The sequence below is a fragment of the Coenobita brevimanus genome, chromosome 1, assembly GCF_032717465.1.
Source record: "Coenobita brevimanus isolate Jiangsu-jjx chromosome 1, ASM3271746v2, whole genome shotgun sequence".
Lineage (NCBI taxonomy): Eukaryota > Metazoa > Arthropoda > Malacostraca > Decapoda > Coenobitidae > Coenobita > Coenobita brevimanus.
Genome location: NC_136954.1, coordinates 1164952 through 1187451, shown reverse-complemented (window position 1 = coordinate 1187451; position 22500 = coordinate 1164952). Strand labels below are relative to the sequence as shown.

The 22500-nt window shown below is 43.4% G+C and overlaps 1 protein-coding gene across 1 annotated transcript in view; it reads right to left on the bottom strand.

Annotated features, from left to right (window-relative positions):
• The window catches only part of LOC145411634 (uncharacterized), a 99788-nt gene that overhangs the window by 64801 nt on the left and 12487 nt on the right, over positions 1-22500 (bottom strand). The window contains exons 4-6 of the mRNA XM_080281672.1: positions 19952-20183; positions 12183-12330; positions 2378-2560 (exon numbers count right to left, since the gene is read on the bottom strand). Of these exons, the coding sequence (XP_080137798.1) occupies positions 2378-2560; positions 12183-12330; positions 19952-20183 (563 nt within the window). The remainder of the gene's footprint in view (positions 1-2377; positions 2561-12182; positions 12331-19951; positions 20184-22500) is intronic.

Sequence of the window (22500 nt, the reverse complement as noted above, 5' to 3'; positions counted from 1 at the left end):
AGAGTGCTCGCCAAAACGCTCGCGAAGCCCAGCTTTAAGCATACGGACAAAACGACCTTCGCGAATTCAGTGCAAAGCTACTCACACAGCCCCGATAACATACGTAGGAGTCGTGAAATCGAGTCTTAAAAATATCAATTTTGTCCTTCATTCCTCGTTTTTATTTCTCCTTCCTTGTTCATCAATCTTAACTCCAAAACGAAATTCGTTTATTAACAACTGGTGATGCTTCCCCTTCACACTTAGGGGACCATTCGAGTTACAGTCCGCAAGTTACAGCCTAAAACAATCCGTAGCACCTACTGTAGACCATCCTATCAGAATACACAAAACTCCACGGATCTGTGTTGTCCAATTCCAGTTAAACATTTTACGTACAATATCAACAATTGCGGTAACTATTATCAAACAGTTAAAAGTCACTTTAAGGCATACTTAATGAACATCTGGTAGATAGTTTCGTATAAAAAGGAGAGGTTATAAACTCTCTCTCTCTCTCTCTCTCTCTCTCTCTCTCTCTCTCTCACACACACACACACACACACACACACACACACACACACACACACATTGATCTTCTTTTATACCAGAAAAATGTAAAATGACTGTTAAGATGAAGGGGTGGAAGAAGAACATAAACAAGAGGAGAAAAAAATACAAAAACAAGATGGACAGAGAACCATTACTATCCTTCCATCCAAAATGCACTCTTCTTTCTGTCCTTATTTTATCCTTTGTATCTGTGCTTTTTGGCCCTACGTCATAATAATAATTTCAGATCAACTCTTAGTTTTATACAGGAGAGAGAGAGAGAGAGAGAGAGAGAGAGAGAGAGAGAGAGAGAGAGAGAGAGAGAGAGAGAGAGAGAGAGAATAAGTAAAAGAACGCCTGAATCCTGAAAGCTTAGGGTGGAGTAAGTGCTTGTAATTTACCCCAAAATCTACGTCTAATCATTAACATTAACATACAGACTGCAGGCTCTGATCATGCAATGCTCACTTGTAACTTATTTTTATTTCATTCCCCGAACTGCATCTCTCTGGAACTCGCTTCCCCAGAGTTGTTTTCCTCCAAATTTCAACCCACAACTGTTCAAGTCTAACTGTTACAGATATTTCATGAACAGAGGACACCAGTAATCTGGTGTATGGATTATTTTTTTTTTTTACCCATTTGTTTTTCCTTCCTCCGTTCTGTTATTTATAAAAAAAAAAAAAAAATTATTTCACTCTCAGCCAAATAAAGTCGTCTGCCTTTAGCTTTAATACTTGTGTCCTGCCGACCATGAGAGATATAATGATGATATTCGTAAACGTCTTTGGCTCACACTCAGATATATAAAATTGTCTGGGGTTACCTGTAAAAAAACATTGTAGAAAACGCAAGCATGAGAGTTAAATGAAGCAAAATTCTTCAGTTCATGTCCTCACACTGCCCGTTTTCTTTCCACCTTCTGGGGACATGAATATTTGTAATACCTGCTCTCTCTCTCTCTCTCTCTCTCTCTCTTGATTGGTCGGTGGATTGATCGTTTAAGCAGAGGGAAGCGAACGTACAGCCGGAAACATATATCATTTTACTTCATCGCAATAAATACTGTAATAAAAGGGTAAACAATGACCACTGAACCCGAGTGAAGTGAAATCCGGAAGCCACGAAAGTTTTCAGAAGAGTGTACAATAATTTCATAGTTGTTCGACATATGGAAAAGCAGTGCTGTCCGGAACTGCACTGGGTGTCTAGCGAGAAATGTTCGAAACTTCGGGAGGTTATACATTGTTAATAGTTCAACAGAAAGAAAAGAAAAAAGCTATATTAAAATGGGTCCGATTCTCAGCTGTTACTGGACAATAATTGATGGTGACCTTAAGGCAGTGGTTCTCAACTGGTGGTCCATGGTGACTTTTTGGGTGGTCCACAGGACGTTCACTATATATGGTATTAAACTGGAGATTGGTGCATATATTTTTTTAATTGATTGAAAATGCAGTAAGACAAATTTTGTCAAAACAAATAAGTGTCCATTCATTTTATTGTATTATTCCTATTTAAGAAACATTTTTCAAACCAAAATGTTTGTTGTCTATGCTTTATTTATCATTACTCAAAAATGAAATGGTCCACGATAGTTCTTTTAACTGAGTTGGTGGTCCGTGGCCTGAAACGAGTTGAGAACCACTGCCGTAAGAGGATATTTTTCTTCTAGAAGGCCATCCATGTATGAGCCTCGTCAAGGATGAGAACTGGACCCATGTTGATAATATTTTTTTGTTTCTCTTCCAATTTTTTTTTTTTTTCTCGGCATTAACCCAACAATAACCCAGAAGTTTGTCACATACCTCTCAGGACATTCTATACATGGCTGGCGAGAACTAACCTGTATGCGTGTCCTGGAGAGGGTGTTGCAGTGGCGCCCCCAGCTGTCCGTCGTGGAGCTGACCCAGGCCCTGTCGCAGCGGACCAGGCCCCTCCCTGACTCCATCGTAGGTGTCGTCACGCAGCGCCGTACCATCCTTGTCTCCCTCTGCGCCGTCCACCACACTGTAGCTCACCACACCATCTGGAACACCACATAAAGCTCCCTAGCACCTCTTCCTTACCGATTCATTTTCGCATCGAGGTTGTAACTGAACACTATTGATGCAGTCTTTGGTGGTATAAGGAAGACATAAACAGAACGATCTACTACAGAAAAATAAATTGCAATATGAGATTCTAGACAGTCTCCTAAGCTGATGACGGTACGAATCTAAATCAAAGGTAACGTGGGAACCCAGTGGTGTAGTGGTTAGCATGTCCAGCTTGCAAATAAAAAGTAAAAGTTAGATCCCCATACCATCTTGTCTACGTTATCTGGCAGGGCACTTAAGTCAATGGGCCGTGTTCTTATGTGGTAATGGATGATTTCCTTCCGTCTTCTGGCGACGTGAGATATTGGAAATTCTCTCTCTCTCTCTCTCTCTCTCTCTCTCTCTCTCTCTCTCTCTCTCTCTCAAGTGAAGTTATTTCCTTATTACATCTGACCATTCTCTTGTATGTTATTGTAAAGGTTTTCGTGTCGACATCATTCACATTATATAACATACAAAACCATGTTCAGGTGTGATCTACAGAATAATTTGCGAAGGGAATGGTGTTACGAAATCTTCAACACCACTTAGAATTCGACCACAACTGACAAGGTAATGGTAACTGAAGGAGCAGGTGTCTAGCCAGAAAGAGGAGGAGGAGGAGGAGGAGGAGGAGCAGGAGGAGCAGGAGCAGGAGCAGGAGGAGAAGAAGAAGAAGAAGAAGAACGAGGAGGAGGAGGAGGAGGAGGAGAAGAACAAGAACAAGAACAAGAGCAAGAAGTAGATGATGATAATGATGATGATGATGATGATGATTGATGATGATGATGACGATGCTGATGATGGTGATGATGATAATGATGATGTTCATGATGATGATGTTAACTGATGATGATCATGATGATGGTGATGATGATGATGATAATATTAATAATAATTTTGATGATGAAGAAGAAGAAGAAGAAGAAGAACATCGACTCCCTGGACGACTAGACTCTTGGGCAAAATTTGTTTACTTTATGTCTCTGTTCACCCGGGAGTGCAGCTGGGGACTTGGATCTAAACTTTCACTGCACGCCGTTTTCTGAGTGAAGATTTTAACAACACAAATTGATTGTCTTAATGTTCTGTGCAGTCACTAGGTATACATCATGAGCTGTCTACTCCGTTCATCACTTCAGTGCTATGATGTCATTTTAATTTTAGGCGGTCATCCCCTCACGGCTATATTCAGCTTTAGGAAGATCTCGGGCAGTGAAGGGTCAAAGAATGCTACTTGTGTTCGATACACCCCTCCTAACCTGAGTAAATGCCGCTAAAATTACAAAGAATAATATAATAAACCCGTAAGTCATTGCTTCCATAGGGGTTGTCCTACAGGTACAGTACTATGAATACTCTTTGCTGGGATCCGGGGTCTGCTTTTTGGTAAACAGTGTCTCACCAACGTCAGACCAATGTCCTTCCTGCGGCAAAGTACGGGAAATATGTGATGGTTTGCTGTCAGGTGAACGTCGCAGCTGCCCCACCCAGGATGCACAGTGCCACTCCGTGCAGGCTTCTCTTCTGGGCCAGACACTACTATAGTTCGTTCAATTTAACCTGGTACAGATTTTAGTCCTTCTGCAGCTTATTTCACATAGTTCACTCAGAATAAGATAATACTACGGCTCTACATCCTTTCCACGGCATTTCTATGTGACTAGAGCCATAATCTAGTGTTATTCTCTTGTTACGACTTGGCACTCTAGGAGGAAAGATGGCGATTTTTGGTCAAATTAAAGTGAATATGGTATATTTTGGGGATTAAGCCAAAATACAAGGCCGTCACTGCAACTGAGTGTACTAACCTAGATCAGCGGGAGTCAGACTTTAAAAAGTTGCGAAGCTTCCCAGCCAAGTCGAAAGGAATTAGAGGGATAGAGGAACTACATGATAAGGAAGTGAATTTCAGAAGGAATATGTGTTGGGATGTCCGGCAGCGTTTTGTAGGTAGGGGACAATAACAAACTGGTTCAATAAGGAAAAGACGAACATTCCCAAAGATTACAAGGTTCAGCAACCAAATTTACGATCCAGTTTCCCCCGCCCATTTCTCTCTCCCTCTCTCTCTCTCTCTCTCTCTCTCTCTCTCTCTCTCTCTCTCTCTCTCTCTCTCTCTCTCTCTCTCTTTCTGTGTGTGTGTGTGTGTGTGTGTGTGTGTGTGTGTGTGTGTGTGTGTGTGTGTGTGTGTACGCAAATCATTTCGTGGTGGTTCAAGCTTGGCAGTTGGGTGGATAGGTCGGTGGATGGGTATAGTGGATTGGTTAGTGGGTGGGTAGGGTGGGTGGTCAGGTGGGTTGGTTGATGGATGGACAGGGTTGGTAGACAATGCGGTGAGTGGAGTGGGTGGGTGGAGAGAGTAGGGTGGGTGGGTGTAGCAAGTGAAGTGGCTGGAGTGGGTGGGTGTGGTGGGTGAAGTGGCTAGGGTGAGTGAATGGGGTGGGCAGGTAGGGTGTGGTAGGTGGGTGGGTAGGCAGGGTGGGATGAGATGGTAGGGTGGGTTGGACACGGAGGTGGGGTGAGAGGGTCAGTTGGGAGGGGGATATGTAGGGATAGGTTGGAGGGGGGGTTTCGTGCGTATGTAGATGTGCCTAGTGGGTGGGTGGGTAGCTGGGTGGGGTTTGCTGGTGACTAGACATTTTGGTTGAGAGGGTGGATGTGTGGCGTCGCAGGGGACAAGCCAAAAGACGGGCATATTACACTGGGTGAGTGGAAGGATGGGTGAGTGGGTGGGGGAAAGAGATCCATGGAGTAAATAGATCGATGGTTTATACAGGACCATGGATGAGAATAGGTCTATGAGGGAACTTCGCTGTGTGAAACTGGTCAACATCGAAACACAGATTGGCATAATAATAATAATAATAATAATAATAATAATAATAATAATATTGATAATAATAATTCTGTTTAGGAAATTGGTATGTCAGAAAATAATATCCATGCGAGGATTTGATGGGTCCCTATGATGAAGATATTTTGTTCATAAACAGAAAATATATTCCCATGAAGAAAATAAGTCTATTAAAAATAAAGGTCCACAGGGAACACAGGTCATTCATGGGAAAATTAGGTCCATGACTGAAGAATGGGTCCATAGTAGAAAATGCGTTCAAAGAAGAAAATGGTTCATGAGGGGAAACTGGTTCATGAGAAAAATCGATCTGAGGAAAATGGGCCAGTGGAGGAAAGTAGGTCCATGGGAGAAATAGGTCCAAGGTGGAAATGGGTCCATGGAAGAAAAGTGGTCAATGGGAGGAAAGTAGGTGTATGGAGAATAATAGGTGAGTAGGAAGATGATCGCTAGGGTGATGTAGCCAGAGACGGCTGTATGTCCTACTCGTTAAGTAAGTTATGGCGGTCTAACGGGATTGCACCAGTAAGAGTTTAAATCGGATGGCTGGCTTTTTATTTTTTTTTTACTCACATCTCACCTTAACTGTCGGGACTTAGCACCGGGTCTCAACGCCATTGATGGAGCAACAAAGATTGTACTGTATATATAAAAGGTACATTATTTAACATGGTAGATGATGATTTTGTTGCATTCATGTAACAGCAGCCGTCAGCACGAGACGTCATAGTAGTTTTGCTTGTCTCCGGCAGGAGGTATATGTTTTTGCCTGCGTTGGTTGGCTTCTCTGTTTGTCCATCCGTCTGACTGTTAGCTAGATTACTGAATTTTTGAAGGGATAGGGTATGGCCCAATGAACAATCGATTAGATTTTGGTTGGGCCTAGGGATTTTTTGCTTGTTTGTTCACACCATATCTCCTAAAAGTTCTCGATGAATTTCAGTGAAACTTTGTGGGCCATGTGCCCAGAAAGAATTCTTAAAATTCTGGGGCAGATCCGGATCCGGATCCGGATCCTACCGTGCATTATCTCCAAAAGTTCTCAATTAATTTCAATTAAATTTTGTGGAAAGGTGGGCCATTGGCCAATAAAGAAGTCCTTGAAATTGGGGGCAGATACAGATCCGGGTCCGGATCCTGCCGCACAGTTTCTCTCAAAGTTCTCAATGAGTTCCAATGAAATTTTGTGGAAGGGTGGGCCATACGCCAATAAAGAATTCTTTAAATTTGAGGGCGGATCCGGATCCGGATCCGGCATTGGCGGAGGTATGCGCTCTGTGAGTGCCTCTCTAGTTCTTACTGTTTTCGCACGATTAGCTTCAGTTTGGGAGAGTATCCTAGAACTGAATGAGTTATGAAGGCTGTATCTATCCCCTCCAGTTCAAAAAGTCTGTCCTGTGCTGAACATAATCTTTTGGAGGCAATCAAAACTACATGATAATATTCCATCGTAGTGAAAAGGTTAAGCTGCAACATTTCCCGGTTGGACTTCATTCCTCCCCTCCAGATCTAAGTTCATGCCTTATGTTTCAGTAATTATTGTGCTACATTGTGCAATCATATTTACTGACATCACGCAAGTCGAACCTAACACAAACTGATGTAATCCTGAACGTAACATATTTTTTGTTCCTAATCTTTGCTTCCTTCGGCCGTAACCTTGACAAAGAAAGGCTGGGGAGTATTTGAGTTTTATGATCCTGCTAGACAGTTTGTGTATTATTATTATATAAGAATAAGACTGCACAACTAAGCTTAACAATTACCTACGTCTCTTTCTCCCTCTTTTCCTCAAGCATAGTTTATCTTCTTTAGCTCACTTTTCTGGCTGTTGCGTTTTGTCCGGCGTTCCCTTTGTTGTCTTCTTTATTTTTTGGTCCTTGCAACCCTTCTATGGTTCACTCCATGTACCTTTCATTAAACACTCACTTTTACGTTTACTCTATGTTCCTTTATTCCTGAAATCTGAAAATAGTAAAGTCTTAAAAGATTTTCAGCACGTCTACAATGCAGCTTTGCTTTGCTCAACCAGCCAGTAATTGCCTTGGCCTCACACTCTCTCTTTACTCAGAATTATATTTCCTCTTCCTTTTCACTTGCTTGATCCCTAAATGCATTCAAATGGCCTATCCTAACAAAATATAACCCTGTGAGATTAACTTTGCCTAACATAATCCAAAACATACCTAACCCCCAAGAAAGTAAAGTAATATAAGCTAACTCTAACAAGCTAACATAAACTAACCTAAAATGTCTCTCTAGTCCGTATTAGACCCACTTCATGACCGGACCTTTCTGTCAGAGGGAGAGTGATGGCCAGAAGTAATGTTTGCGGTGAGGTACAAATGGGGAAAGGGTATCTGCAAACCAGTAATGGATGTTAAAAGTCAGTGTTGTAATAGATAATTTTTGTGTGTGTTAAAGCCTGCATGTGACATGTGTATAAGCGGCAGGTTATGTACATATGCAAAGGGCCGCCACGCTGCTCTCGAATCCCAGACTTGGGACTCACGCAACACAAGACGAGTGAGCTACTGATCAAGCCATCCCAGCACCTAATGTTACATGAAATAATCAAAGCAAATGAACCAAACCCTACCAGACTCTCCTACCCTAATCCAGCATTGAACAGCTTATGCCAGGCAAACTAACCTAACCCTACGAAACTCTCCTAACCTAAACCAACCTAACCTGATCCTAACTGATTGGTCTAGCCTAACATAAATCGATAGAACAAAGTATTATACAAAAAAACAAAACTAACCTAATCCACTCTCACCCCGCACGCATGACACTGGCTGGGAACACACAGGTGGTGGACGACCCTGCGGCACGGTGAGAACAGCCCACCTGGCGCTCATCCTACCTCGGCCCATTTATGCGGGGATCTCATGGGGTCCTTTTCATCACTAGTTTTTTTCTTTTTTTTAATACCGTACAACGAGCTTGGTGCCTCTGCGTCATATTTCACAGCCAACATGATCTGACTATATGCCAACACAAATTCTGCACTATCAGTCTGCGTTGTATTCTAGACTAGCAAGAAACGAACGAAAATACTGTAGGTATGTGTGAGTGTGTCCAAGGGATGGGGAGAGAAGGAGCCAATTTTCTCACTGGCATAAGCAAGATTAATTCAAGACTGTTACTCCAAGCGACCTTGAAGAAAGTGGGTCACTTGGAGTGAATACTTAAAGTGCTTTACTTAAAGCAAGATGTAGGGTTATTACACACTATCACGCAGTTATAGTTTAGACCACTTAAAGTAATTATGAGTGTGCATTAAAATCAGATAAATTTACAAATATGGTACATAAGTGAAGGGAGATACTTAGGTAATTAAAAAATAAGAGATGCTTACAAAGATATCCACAGAACAAAAGATAAAGACGTGAAGTAGGTCACCTGAGAATGTGTGAAGTAAGGGCACATGTGTATTAGAGGGAGGAGGAGGCTTGAGATGGAAGGTCTTACTTTCCCATTTACACCCAGAGGACAATATAATGTTGAGGTGGAGGAGGGACGCGAGTCTTAAAGGACATGCAGCGGCCGAGAGAAAGTCTTGCATCGCTGCTCTGCACTGGAGACAAAGGCAGGGCTATGGTTGTAGTGGTAGAGGGCTGTGGTAGCGGTGGCATACGACTGTGGTAGTGAAAGTACGGGCTGTGGTAGTGGTGGTATGGGCTATGGTTGTTGTGGTAAGGGCTGTGGTAATGGTGGTGGAAGGCTGTAGTAGCTGTAGAGGTGATAGAAGACTGTATCACTGGAGGTAGAGGGCCGTGGTAATGGTGGTAGAGGTCTGTGATAATGGTGGTAGAAGGCTGTGGTAATTGCGGTAGAGGGCTGTGGTAGTAATGGTAGTAGTACCAGAAGCCTGTAATAGAGGATATTTGGCGGTCTGCGGTTACGCTCAAGTTAATTTTGCTTTGTGCAACCAGAACTTGCTCATTACACAAGTCTGATTACACTATGTACGGTCTTAATAAAAAGCCTCCAATGCCGAAACGCACGAGCCCCTACTGGTTTATTATTATGAGAAGAATGCTTAGTTTGCAAATGTCTTTTCATATTTCCTGACTGTAAATACTCTGTGCCAGCACTTTCGGGCAAAGAACACAGTAAGTGGTGATGCATCTCGTTACTAGCTGTTGTTGCTTAACCCCCTTCTGTCTGACCGAGCAAACCAGTCGACCAAAGATAAGCAGGTGCTTCAGTGCGACACTCCTACAAGTATAGTACAATACATACACCTTTAGGGATCAAGCGCTTGCTTGTGGTAGAAAATACCTCATGAGGGTCAAACCCGGTCCCTTTCCACGGCAAGGTGTAAGGGAAAAAAAAAAAGGGGGAAGGGAGAGGGGTGACTCCTGGGTGGACGTCGCAGCTGCTCTACCCAGGACGCAAAGTGCCACAACATGTAGGTTGCCCTTCAGCTCTACGTTAATAAATAACTGAATCTGTAAGGGTTCAGTCCTCGTGGTATTTCCGATACTTGAACGGCTGACCTATCTGGGCGACTTTGAGTTTTCATGCCCTTAACCTGAATAAGATATAGGTGCCTTTGTGAAGGAATGGCGTCAGCTATTTCAGTGACCTTTTTGGTATCTGACCCCTTCTATTTGCTTAATAGCCACGGGTTACTCTCTGTTCGGTGCTGCAAAGAATTGCTAGCCAGGTAAAATATGCACACCTCCACAGGCCGCATATTACCTGGAGCTTATAAACTGTTACTCTTGACTCATGTGTCTCGTTGCGTTACAGTTCTGCGGGCAAGTGCCAGTCTTAATTAGATCGATACCAAAATGTCAGCTATCATTTTATTACCAAACATACACTTCAAATCACAAATATGTATTACTGAACTTCAATTGCTCTTAAGCATCAAGCAAAATTAAGCTAATTTGCATAAATAGGCTATATAATTATTTCTGAGAACTGGCCATGGATTAAGGAGAGTCTATCAGCCTTGTAACGATTACTAGTGGAACATAGCAACATGGTACAGAATGTGTGAGCGTGATGATGTGGTAACTACGGTGGGAGAGACTTCGTTCCGGAACAATTGATACATACATTTTTCACCTGTTGTAACTTGAAACTATTTTTTATGATCTAGCCCAGGGGCATGCCTCGAAGAACCAATGCCACTGATTTATATACTAACTGCTTGACCTAATGAGGGGCCAGTTTAAAATTAGTCCTCTGGAGCCACTTCAGAACCACCAGAAGAGTTACAGGTGTCCTTCTCAGACCAAAAATGACGATTCACAGGGCCATAAATAATAGTCAAAAAGATCCTTAAACTGAGAAATTTTTAAAATAGTATAGAATATATATATATATATATATATATATATATATATATATATATATTCATTTATTTATTTATTTACTTATACAATGAATCAGCTAAATGAGAATATAACAAACCACTGTGCTTAGGTTTTGTCGATTAGGAAATGGCTTTCGACTCAGTGGAGCACAGGGCAATTGTAAATTCATTATGGGAACAACGAGCAAATATGACCATTGTAAAGCTTCTCGAAAATTATAATTATACGAAGAAGGAGCTGCTACAATTAGCTTACATAAAGACTCGGAAAATATTATGATTGAGAAAGGCTTGCGTCAGGGAGATACAATTTCATCAAAATGTGTGCAGCATGCCTTAAAAGCATTTTCATAAAGGTAGAATGGGAGAACAATGGAATAAACCTTGATGGAGAATCCTTAAACCATTTAAGATTTGCAGATGACACTGTCATCACCTCAGAAACAGCAAAAGCCACCGGAAGAAGTGTTTAATGACCTAAACAAAGAAAGTCTCAACGTGGGGCTAAAGATGAACCGGAGTAAACTAAAACTTAAATTATGTTTAATAAATGCATCAATGAGCGCCATCAAAACAAATGAAGAAATTCTTGAAGTTGAGGAGAAAAATTCCATAAGGCTAATACTAAAACCATGATAGCGGTATAAAAGGACGCATAACAGTTGGATGGAAAGCTTTCGGTAAACACTGAGATATCATGAATACTAGCTGGCCAGTATGTATGAAACGAAAGCTGTATAACGAATGTATATCCCAGTTATGACGTACGGCTGTGAGACCTGGAAACTGACAAAATCAGTAGAAAACAAACTTACCCGTTCACAGAGAGGAATGGAAAAGCCATTATTGTGAATATATATGAGAGACAGGAAGAGATCAACTTGGATGAGAAAGCAAACTAAAGTCAAAGAAATTATTGAGATTATAAAAGAACAGAAATGGAAGCAGGCAGGTCATATGGCAAGAATTAGGGATAACCGATGGAGCAAGAGTCAGACTGATTGGAACCAAGAGATTGCAAGCGTAGCAGAAAAAAGGCCAAAACAGGTGTCGAGATGAGACAGAGAAGTTAGCAGACAAAACCTGGCCGAGATTGGTTCAGTCAAGGAATCGTGGAGGAGGCTGGGGAAGGCCTTTGTTCAGCAGTGGACTTGCAATGGCTGATGATGAATATATATATATATATATATATATATATATATATATATATATATATATATATATATATATATATATATATATATATATATATATATATATATATACTTATATACACATAAATATATATAATACAAATATGTATATATGTATACATATAAAAGTGCATGTGTGTGTGTGTGTGTGTGTGTGTGTGTGTGTGTGTGTGTGTGTGTGTAAGCCTTACCTGTTTGTCGACATCCATAGAGTTCAACTCTAAGGCAGACGGTGCGAGGGTGAGAGGAGACGGGAATGAAGCGGACCTTGGTGGCCATCAGAGGTGGCTGCAGCTCGTTCCTCTGTTCCAGGTACGTGTTCATGTTACCAGGGAACGTCTGAGGAAGAAAGATAATTTCGGAGGTCAGTGGTGGTTGAAGAATGATCATTATTTTTTTGTTTCAAGTACAATACCTGCTCTTTGAGACCCTACTGGAGGCAAAGGAACACCTTCCTCAGCGATTTATTTTACAGTCTCTTAAGCTTAGTGACGCAAACGACGTCATAATTAAAAGCATACAAACAATGCAAAAGGGAACATAAAAGTGTAATGTGCATAGTGAATCGCTAAGAGGGTACTAAGAATCTTGTAATGACGTGTAAGACAGCAGTACTAAGCCTAACTTGCAGCTGGTCTGAAATTGAAATAGCACTAGAAAGTCCGTTCAACATTACATATTGGGAAGTGAAGCACAGCTGAGGAAGAAACGTAATATTACTCTGAAAGTTATCAGTGTCCCTAACCTGCAAAATAATATGCTTGCCGTCAAACAAAATACATTTTAAAAAGTAAATCGTGAACATTAGTTTTCTTAGTATCTGCAGGTGATCTTAACCCTGGCTTGAGAGAATTCGGACCAAGAGAAGTTCTATCGTCCACTGCTTGGCAGCTATTAGAAACTTTGCTAGAGACTGTGTGGTATGAGCAACAGCTTCATCATGAATTGCTGTTCACTCAGGGTAGCTGGAACGAGGATCGGTTGTCTGTCGATGTTATGAATTGGACACAACTTCCCTCCAGTAAGTGTACGCGTCTGGCCATGCATGGATTATTAATATGACATGCTTTTATGAGTATCTTAGAATGTATGCATATGGTGACGCGAACAGTAAGACCTAAGACTTGCATAAATTCCCAGTAAATCATATTGTTACACTCGTACTGCTACCAAGCCTATTCAAAGTTCACTGAAACCTATTACTTGTTAACCTGACAAAAGGAAACAGTAATGAGGTGTAAGTTGTTTCCCACTGCAACCAGCAATCTGGACACCAGCATCCGAAAATGAAGTAATAGTCCTGGGGCAGTATTTGTAGTTTTTTTTTTCCTCTCTCTCTCTAAGCATAACTTATATGTACGACTGCATGTGTATTCTTCATCTCCACTGATATACCTACAAAATACTTCATAAACAGACTAGATTAAATAATGAAACAGAAACTACGTCCAAACAAAGTGATAATTGATAATCCCGAACTCAGTGACGGATTCCCACCAAACTTTTATCAATGATGTAGAATGAAGAGATGATGAACTGGTAAGGTCAGCTACAGTAGGTCAAAATGTCCAATAATGGGTCAGCTTAGTTTATCCTTGTGAGTGCTATATCTCCTGAACCTCTCAACAGATTTCGACCAAACTTTTATCACTCATACAGTATAAAAAGACGATGGAGTGATTTGGTCAGAAAGTTCAAGCGGTCAAAGGTCCAGGTCATAAGAGGTCGTCTTGATCCTTGTGGGCGTGCATCCATAACACTATTGTGGGCATGATATCTCCTAAACCCCTTTACGAATTTCCACCAAACTTTTGTCAGTGATTTAGAATGAGATGATGAACTGACTAGGTCAGCTAGGTCGGGGGGCAAAAGGTCTAGGTCATATTGGGTCGACATAGTTTATCCTTGTGAGCGCGATTTCTCCTGAACCTTTCAACGGATTTCGACCAAACTTTTGTCAGCAATACAGTATGGAGGGACGATGAACTGATTAAGTCAGCAAGAACAAGGGATCAAAGGTCAAGGTCATTTGGGTGTTGGCAAAATATCTCCTGAACTCCTCAATGAACTTGAACCAAACCTTTGTCAGTGATACAGTATGAAGGGATAATGAACTGATTAGGTCGGCAAGACTAAGGGGTCAAAGGTCAAGGTCATATGGGGTTGATTAATTTTATCTTTAGTCTCATTTGAACCCTAAATGAATTCTGTCGTGGAGGTTGTATGGTGAGTCCATGCTTGGCAGAAGCATATGGAGCGACACTTTGTGTCGACAGCTTGGGGCCAAAGTTCTTGGTGTTTCATTATCATCCACCTTTACCAAGGCGGAGTGATTATCTTTTTGGCTGCTGCTGTGTCTCTGTCATTGTGTGTGTGTGTTCCTATTATATCTCATGAATGGCTTGAGCTACCAAATTGAAACCTTCAGAGTATCAAGATATGGCCAAAATCTTCTTGCCCTCCCCCGGGGGTGGGGCGCCTCCCCACCGCCCCCCCACTCTCTGCCCATTCGGGGGGGCGCCGCCCACGTCCCCCCGGAGGGTAGAGCCACCCCACAGCCCCCCAACGGGGCTGCAGCTCCTCCTGCCCCCTGGGGGGAGCCGCCCCCTCGGTTCGGGCGCTGACCCCAGGACCCCCCGAGAGAGGCACAGGCACAAGGCCCCTTCCTCCAGAGAGGGTGCAGCCTTACAGCCCCCACGGGGTGGGACGCCACCCCACGGCCACCCCTGGGGAGGCCCCGTACCATGGGCCCCCAGGGGTAGAGCCGCTCGACGATCCCTCCGAAGAGGGCCCCGCCCAACGGCCCCCCACGGGGCGGAACCTCCCCACGCCCCCATGGAGGATGCCTGTGCGATCCCTTGCGGGGGCGCCGGCCCGACCTCTCAGGGGGGGTGCGGCCCCATAGCCTTACCGGGGAGTCCCGCCTTCAGCCCTCCTTGGGTGGGCCTCCCCCATCGGCCCACCCCCCTGGGGGCCCCGCCCCTCGGCCCCCTCGCGGTGACGCCGGCTCCTGACCCCCCCGGGGGGTATCGTCCCCCGCCCCGCTTGGGGGACGCCATGCCCAACCCTTTCGGGGGTAGCCGCCCCCTGGCCCCTCTCCCCAGGGGGTCCCGCCTCTTCCTCCCCTAGGGGTGACGTCGCCTCATGGCCTCCCCGGGTGGGCGCCACCCTCATGCCCTCCCCCGTGTTGACAACAGCCCCTCGGCCCCCCTGCGGGGAGGCGCTCCTTGGCTCCCTCCCCGGGGGGACGCAGCTCCCCCGCCCCACCCCGTGGGAGGGCCCAACCCTTGGCCTCCACCGGGGAGGGCGCCACCCCCCGGGTGGACCGCGCTTGTAACTTGGTCAACAGCATATTCTGGCGGCCGATTAGCATTCGGCTCCCGAATACCTTTTTGTTTTGGTTTTGTAACTATCAGATCAGTCATGGTGGAATGATGAGGTGAAACGAGCTGTGGAACAAAAGAATAAGGCATATGGTGAATGGTTGGCGAGTAGAGGTAGGGGAGAAGATGAGAGAGAGAAGAGAGAGGTATATGTGAGCAGGAGAAGGGAGGTTAAGAGACTGGTGAAGGAGAGTAAGAAGAAAGTGGATGAAGAGTTTGGGAGGAATCTGAGTGTGAAATGGAGGGAGAGTAAGAAATTGTTTTGGAAGGAGGTAAAGAAAGTAAGGATGTGTGAAAGGGGAAATAGTAGGGGAGTGAAAGATAGGAATAATAGATTGTTGGTAGAGAAGAGAGAGAAATTGAGGAGATGGAAGGAGCACGTTGAGGATTTGTTGAATGTAGAGAGTGAGAGCAGTGTGAGTATAAGTGGTTGGGGAATGGCTGGGAGAAGAAGAGATGAGAGGAGGGAGGAAGAGATCAGTAGGTCGGAAGTAGTGGAAGCGATGAAGAAGATTAAGCTGGGAAAGGCCCCAGGAATTGATGGAGTATGTGGTGAAATGCTTAGGTATGGGGGTGAGATTGTTGTGGAGTGGATATGGAAGTTGTGTAGATTGGCTTGGGAAGAGGGAAGGGTTCCAGAGGACTGGAAATCAGGTATAATTGTTCCTCTGTACAAAGGAAAAGGGGAGAGAGAAGTATGTGGTAACCATAGGGGTATTTGCCTTCTTAGTGTGACTGGTAAAATATATGGTAGAATACTCATTGATAGGGTTAGGCATATGACAGAGGAGCTAGTTGGAGAAGAACAAGGGGGATTTAGGAAGGGAAAAGGGTGTGTAGATCAGATATTTGTTCTAAGATGTTTAGTGGAGAAGTATCTAGAGAAGGGAAGGAAAGTGTACGCTGCCTTCATGGACTTGGAGAAAGCTTATGACAGAATAGATAGGAAAGGTATGTGGAAGGTATTAAGAATATATGGAGTGGAGGGGAAATTGTTGAGTGCTGTGAAGAGTATGTACGAGGGAGCTAGGGCTACGGTGCGAGTGGATGGTGAGCCGAGTGAGTTCTTTGATCTCAATGTGGGACTGAAACAGGGGTGTGTAATGTCTCCATGGCTGTTTAATATATATATGGATGGGGTCGTAAAGGAGGTACAAGGTAGGGCAGTGGATGTGGGGGTGGCCCTAACGAATGAGGGTGAGATTTGGAAGCTTCCGGTGTTGCTGTTTGCTGATGATACAGTATTGTTGAGTGAAGATGAATGGGAGTTGCAAGGTTTGGTGAATGAATTTGGGACAGTGTGTAGGAGGAGGAAGCTGAAAGTTAATGTAAACAAAAGTAAAGTTATGGTGTTTGAGAGGAATGAAGTCACAGAGTGTGCAGTGAGGTTGGATGGTGAGGATATGGAGAATGTGAGTGCATTCAAGTACTTGGGTAGTGTGATGAGTAAGGATGGAACTTTGGGGGATGAAGTGCGTGAAAGGGTACAGCAGGGAAGGAAGGTTGTAGGCATGCTGAAAGCAGTGATGAGAAATAGGGAAGTGAGTATGGAAGTTAAGAAGTCTCTGCATGATGGTATTGTGATCCCTACCCTGACGTATGGAAGCGAGGCGTGGACCTTGCAAGAGGGGAACAAGTCAAGAGTGAGAGCAGTGGAAATGAGTTACTTGAGAGGAGCATGTGGAGTGACATGGAGGGACAGGTTGACGAATGAAGAAGTGAAGGAACGTTGTGGGGTAGATGTGGATGTGGTTGAAAAGATTAGGAGAAATACACTGAGGTGGTTTGGACATGTGGAGAGGATGGAGAGTGAAAGACTGACTAAGAGGGTGTATGTGGGTGAGGTGGAGGGAGGGAGAGGGAGGGGTAGACCGAGGATGAGGTGGAGGGATGGAGTTGAGAGGTATATGAGGGAGGGGGGGGTGAGTTGGGGGGAGGGGAGTCAAATGGTGGGTGACAGAGTGACTTGGAGGCGTTTTGTCTGCGGCCACCCTTTGCGGGATTAGGGCGTCGGGCTATAGATAGATAGATAGATAGATCAGTCAGCTTTCATCAGTTTTGCTTTAATCTTTCTCGTGGTCATGTTCTCCAATATGTATCCAACCTTCATTTGATGTTCCTTTGCTTCTCCTTTTTAGACAGTTTTATGTTGTGACATCACTAACTCGACAAACTACATGTCGCTCTCATCAGATGAAGAAAAGTTCGAATCGGCAGAGCAATATGAACCATTCAGCTCGAGTGTTATGGTAAAAGAAAACGTTAAATATCTTAGGAAAGACATCCTCGTGCAGCAAGAGCAGGGTATAATCTCAAAATAGGAATGAATGCAATTTTTTCGTATTTAATTCAGGCTAAGCTTAATCGATTTTACTGGTTTTGGGAATGAGCTGAAAAATATTGAAAAAAAAAAAAAAGTGTTAAGTAATCAGGACTGAGTAAAAACGGTTGCAAGGAAAATGAAATATTAAAAGGAACAGTGTGCAGGTGAACAAAACAAGAAGAAACTGTACGAGCCAAGCTGCTTACTGCCGGTCCATCAGGGCTCTTGGCCACCAAAGGGTCAAAAGAGTCCCCCTTCCCCCCCAAAAAGACCCTGACAATCACTTCACAACGCTTTATATTCATAGAGAATCTTAAGGTTTTCATTTAAAATATCAATTGAGGAATGTCTGTGGATATTAATTGCCATATTAATAAAAGCATCCGTATGAATATATGCCCTAAATCCAAGTAATGAATCTAAAGTGAGTCATAGTCATAAAAAAATCTTCAAGTCTTGATAAAACTTCTCAGCATAAGACTCTTCCTGAATATGACTAAAGCTTCTTGGAGTCATCTGGGGAAGGGGTCCTAGGAGGGCATCTGTAATTGTCCCGAAGGCTCCACTGGAAGTTGCAAAGGGCTTATTTTAAACTGGTCCCTCACTGAGCAAGTGAGTAAGTCAGTAACACTGGGTCTTCTAGGTCGGCCCCTGGGAGGGTTCTCTAATAATGAAATGATGAATGTCAAGAACCATGTGGAAGGTTAAAGAGGATGAGAAAGACAGAAGGTGGCAATGATCGAAGGATCAAGAGGTGAACGTAAAATTTTACCGCAAGAACACTCCTATTTCGCGTTTCTTACAATCTAACGATCTTAATGAAAGTGACTTTAGCAGAGTATGCAATACGGATAGTTGCTTGTTAATTTTAAATGGAAAAAAGGATGGGACACATAAAATATGCTTATATGAGGGTATTAAAGTTAGCCACGATTTCTCCCGCGGCAGCTTTTTTAATGACAGTCGCTCAGACTGGATGCGCCAGACCATCAAACATACTGAATTGTACGTAGATTGGAAATGATGAATAACCTCCACTCTGTAGGAACCATAAATAATGTAACCTATCCTAAGCGACCTAACCCATCCTCTCCTACCTTAACCTGACCCAACCTAAGCAAACTACCTAAGGGGGGGGGGAGGGTGGAAGGCTTTCCCCCCAGAACTGACCAACCTACAACTGCCACTAAACCTAACCTTGATAGCACCCAGTACCTGCCAGGCCAAAACTCAGTCTTAGTTCAAACCTAGCCAAACCAAACTATCCTAATGTAACCCAACCTAATTACTGCAAATAATACCCAGTTTCAGTAAAGCAGTCTGACTATCTGGGTACGCCACTAGAAAATTGCGGTTAAATTGCATTAGAATAATGCGCTTAATCTAAAACGTGTGTTGGGAACGTTTGACAACCAGCTTTGCGTGACTGGAAAACTTTGGAAGTAGTTACCTGGTGCATACGTAGCATCCGTATTTCTGCCTTTCAGAAACAACATTTTTATAATGCCCAGTAATCATGGAAATACATGAAAAGAACCAAATAACCTCTGAAATGACAATTTTGATCCCAAATTTGAAAGGGTCGCCCCTATGTGGTTAAACATTAATGAAGTTATCTTAAACTGGAGTGGCTTGAAGTAGCTTTTGCCGTGGCCACCTTGAAGAAAATGAGGGATTCCACGTCTTTCAGCAACAAATTAGTTTTCAGTCTAGGATCAACGGACCCCGACAAATCCACAAAAAAGAACCTGATGGCTCCACGGCGGCCTATTTATAGCCCTACTTTTTAAAGGTGCATTTACGAAACTTCAAGTGAATGGTCAAATTACAACTGCTACTGTTGTGTTCCTATCATTACTACAGGATAATTTCTGTGGAAATACAAAGTATCCCATCAAAAAATAAGACTTATTGAGTCTTCCCAACCAGAACCAAGTTTAAAGAGAGTCAAAATAATTTGAGATTATGAAAGAAAAACTATGATTATGCGATTATATATAAGACGTTGTTAGTGCCACCATTTTTTACCTATATTACAGGGAAGTTACTTGTCATTATTTAATTTTTACATCTTTATTTTCTTCTGATGAAACTTTTTTTTTTTCATTATAATTTTTGGTTTATTATATCTATGACCGAAAGTTTAGGAAGAAAAGAGAGATACATGAGGCTTACCAGAAGCTAAAAGGCTCAGCGTTAATGCAACAGAAAAAGGTAGATATAACGTGTGTGAGAGGGGGGGGGGGACACTGACCTGGTTGCCCGTAGCTGTGGTGTAGTGGATGAAGCCTGGCAGCCCTGGCCGCCAGTATTCCAACATGTATGCCTCTGTATACTCCAGGCCCTTGCCGTTGCCGAACCTGCCCTGCGTGCCTGCTGCCGTCACCACGTGAGGGGCGGCCAGGTCCACCTCCAAATACTCCCTGGAATGGGCTGACACGGCCGTCCTGGGGCACCACGCACCTCCCTCACGCTCCTGACGAACTCTGAGGGTGGACAAGCAGTGCTCTTGGGTTCTCAGTCTCATCGGCTTTGGAGGATTTATACCATCTCTTCCTTAGGGAATATACACCATTCTTACTTTACATCAATGTTCTCCCGCATGCCTTTCATATCTTTTTAATATCGACAGAGTTGGCATGTTTAAAATTAAAAGGTGCATTAAAGTAAGAGACTTAGACGTAAATCGATAAAGAAAACGTGTTAGGGGAGCTGCTTTATGTGAAGAGAATACAGGTCTTGGTATTTAGGTCTTGAATTAAGGAACATATACTGTAAGCTCTGGACTAACGAAACAAGGACGAGATTAGAAATTGACTCTGTCTGTCTGTCTGTCTGTCTCTGTCTCTGTCTCTGTCTCTCTCTCTCTCTCTCTCTCTCTCTCTCTCTCTCTCTCTCTCTCTCTCGTACGGCCACGATAGTTTGTAAACGCAAAATGATAAACTTCAATGGGTCACTTGGTTAGGTAAACATCTTTAGAAAAGGGAACCCGGGAAAAGGTAAATTCAAGAATCCCTCAAATCAAGATGTGTGAATACGCTGCATAACAAAAATGGGAATCATAGGCAGTTAAAATAATAGACTAATTAAGACAGATAAAAAACTGACCACCTCCAAATATGACACACTGAGTACAGGCTGACTCTGACCTTAGAGAGTTGAATGAAAAGGGGTGACAGCATGGAGTTAGACGGGTGCTGCGAGCTTACTGTAATAGAGAAGGAATCCAAACAGAGAGGTCAGAAGAACACTGGCTAGAATAGTTGCGACACGAGAGAGAGAGAGAGAGAGAGAGAGAGAGAGTAGTCCAGGCCCTTAGGGAGTTATGAGGAGGGTTTTCTGCAGATTTGTCTACAAGCACCAAATCTGGCTCAGATATAGACCAGAACATACTTATTTCATTTTTGGAGGGCGCCAAGCCCAGCGCTCACTCGGGCCGCCATGTTGGCCAAATCCAAAATGGCTGCCAGCCGATACATGATTGTATCACAACTTCGTAACCAAAAGTCGTAGAATCATGAATGAGCTCACTTTTTATAGATTTTTGACCTCAAGGATTCCAAATTTGACCTCTGTTTTGACATTCTTGGTCATTATAACCCCCCAATGGCATATAAAACGTGAAATGAGATCAAAACTAAGCCAAGTAAACACAAAGTTTTATTTAAATCATTTAATGTTCAACTCCCGAAATACTCCAGGCCCTATATGGCAGATTTGTCTCTAAGCACTAAATTTGGGCCAGATGTTGACCAGAACAGACTGATTTCAATTTTGGAGGCCTTTGGCTTTTGATGTGAACAACATAAATGTGGGCACTTGCGAGAATGCTACCGCGCAAGTGTGTTACAAGGGTGCTGAGCACCAATCACATAGGAACTATAAGAAAACATCACTACTGCAAGATCTAATTGATTCTAATCTAGGTATCGTCATTGTTCACACATCCACCTTCACACTTGCACAACCCTGTGCAGCGGACTCCAGCCCTACAGCATTTGCAGTTTCCTGTGCAAGATCTCTCACAGCCACAGTGCAGGAGAATGGAACATGCCTTACTAGCATCTGCGAGTGATGTCCAGTATGGTAACCAGATACCATTGTCATCTTTCTGCCAGCCCCAATCACTGAAGTCGGGGATTTCCTGGCAAACTGAGGTTGCTTGATTCCAATAAAAGCTTGCCTGAAGCAGTGCCCTCTTTATGTGCTCAAACAGCGCTGCTTGAGTGGGTGGTATGTTCTCCAGCGTTTTTGTACCACTTGTAAAAAGACGGTGCCTGGCTTCGTTGACATTGGCCAAACCACATCCCTTACTGTACATGATTACCGCAAGTCGTTCCAGCTTCTGCATGTGCAAAGACTCAAGGGTTAAGAGTTTGGGTCATGGGTGAGGGTCACCAGTGTTTCAGTAAGTCCTGGGGTGCTTTGCCAAGATGCCCAGGCAGTCTTTTTGCCACATCCAATGAACTGTGATGTCGTGTCACATCCTGTGAGGGCATGGAAGAGTGGCAGTGCCAGAGACTTGGAGGGTCCAAGGTGAGAGCAGATATAATGGATGGGAATGTCACGGAATTTTTTTCCACTACCAAAGCCCACCCACATCTGTGAAAGTGCAAGTGTGGTGAAAAAGCATACAGCAAGAACCACCACATCACTGTCAATGGTACGAACATAAGCTGTCCTGTGACCCTGTGCTGCAGCATGTGCCAGAAGAAGGAATATCCTTGTGTCTGCCTCAGAGTGGTTACATGGTTGGAGAGTTGAAATATCACAGGGTCTATTGGATAGCACATTCTCAAACTT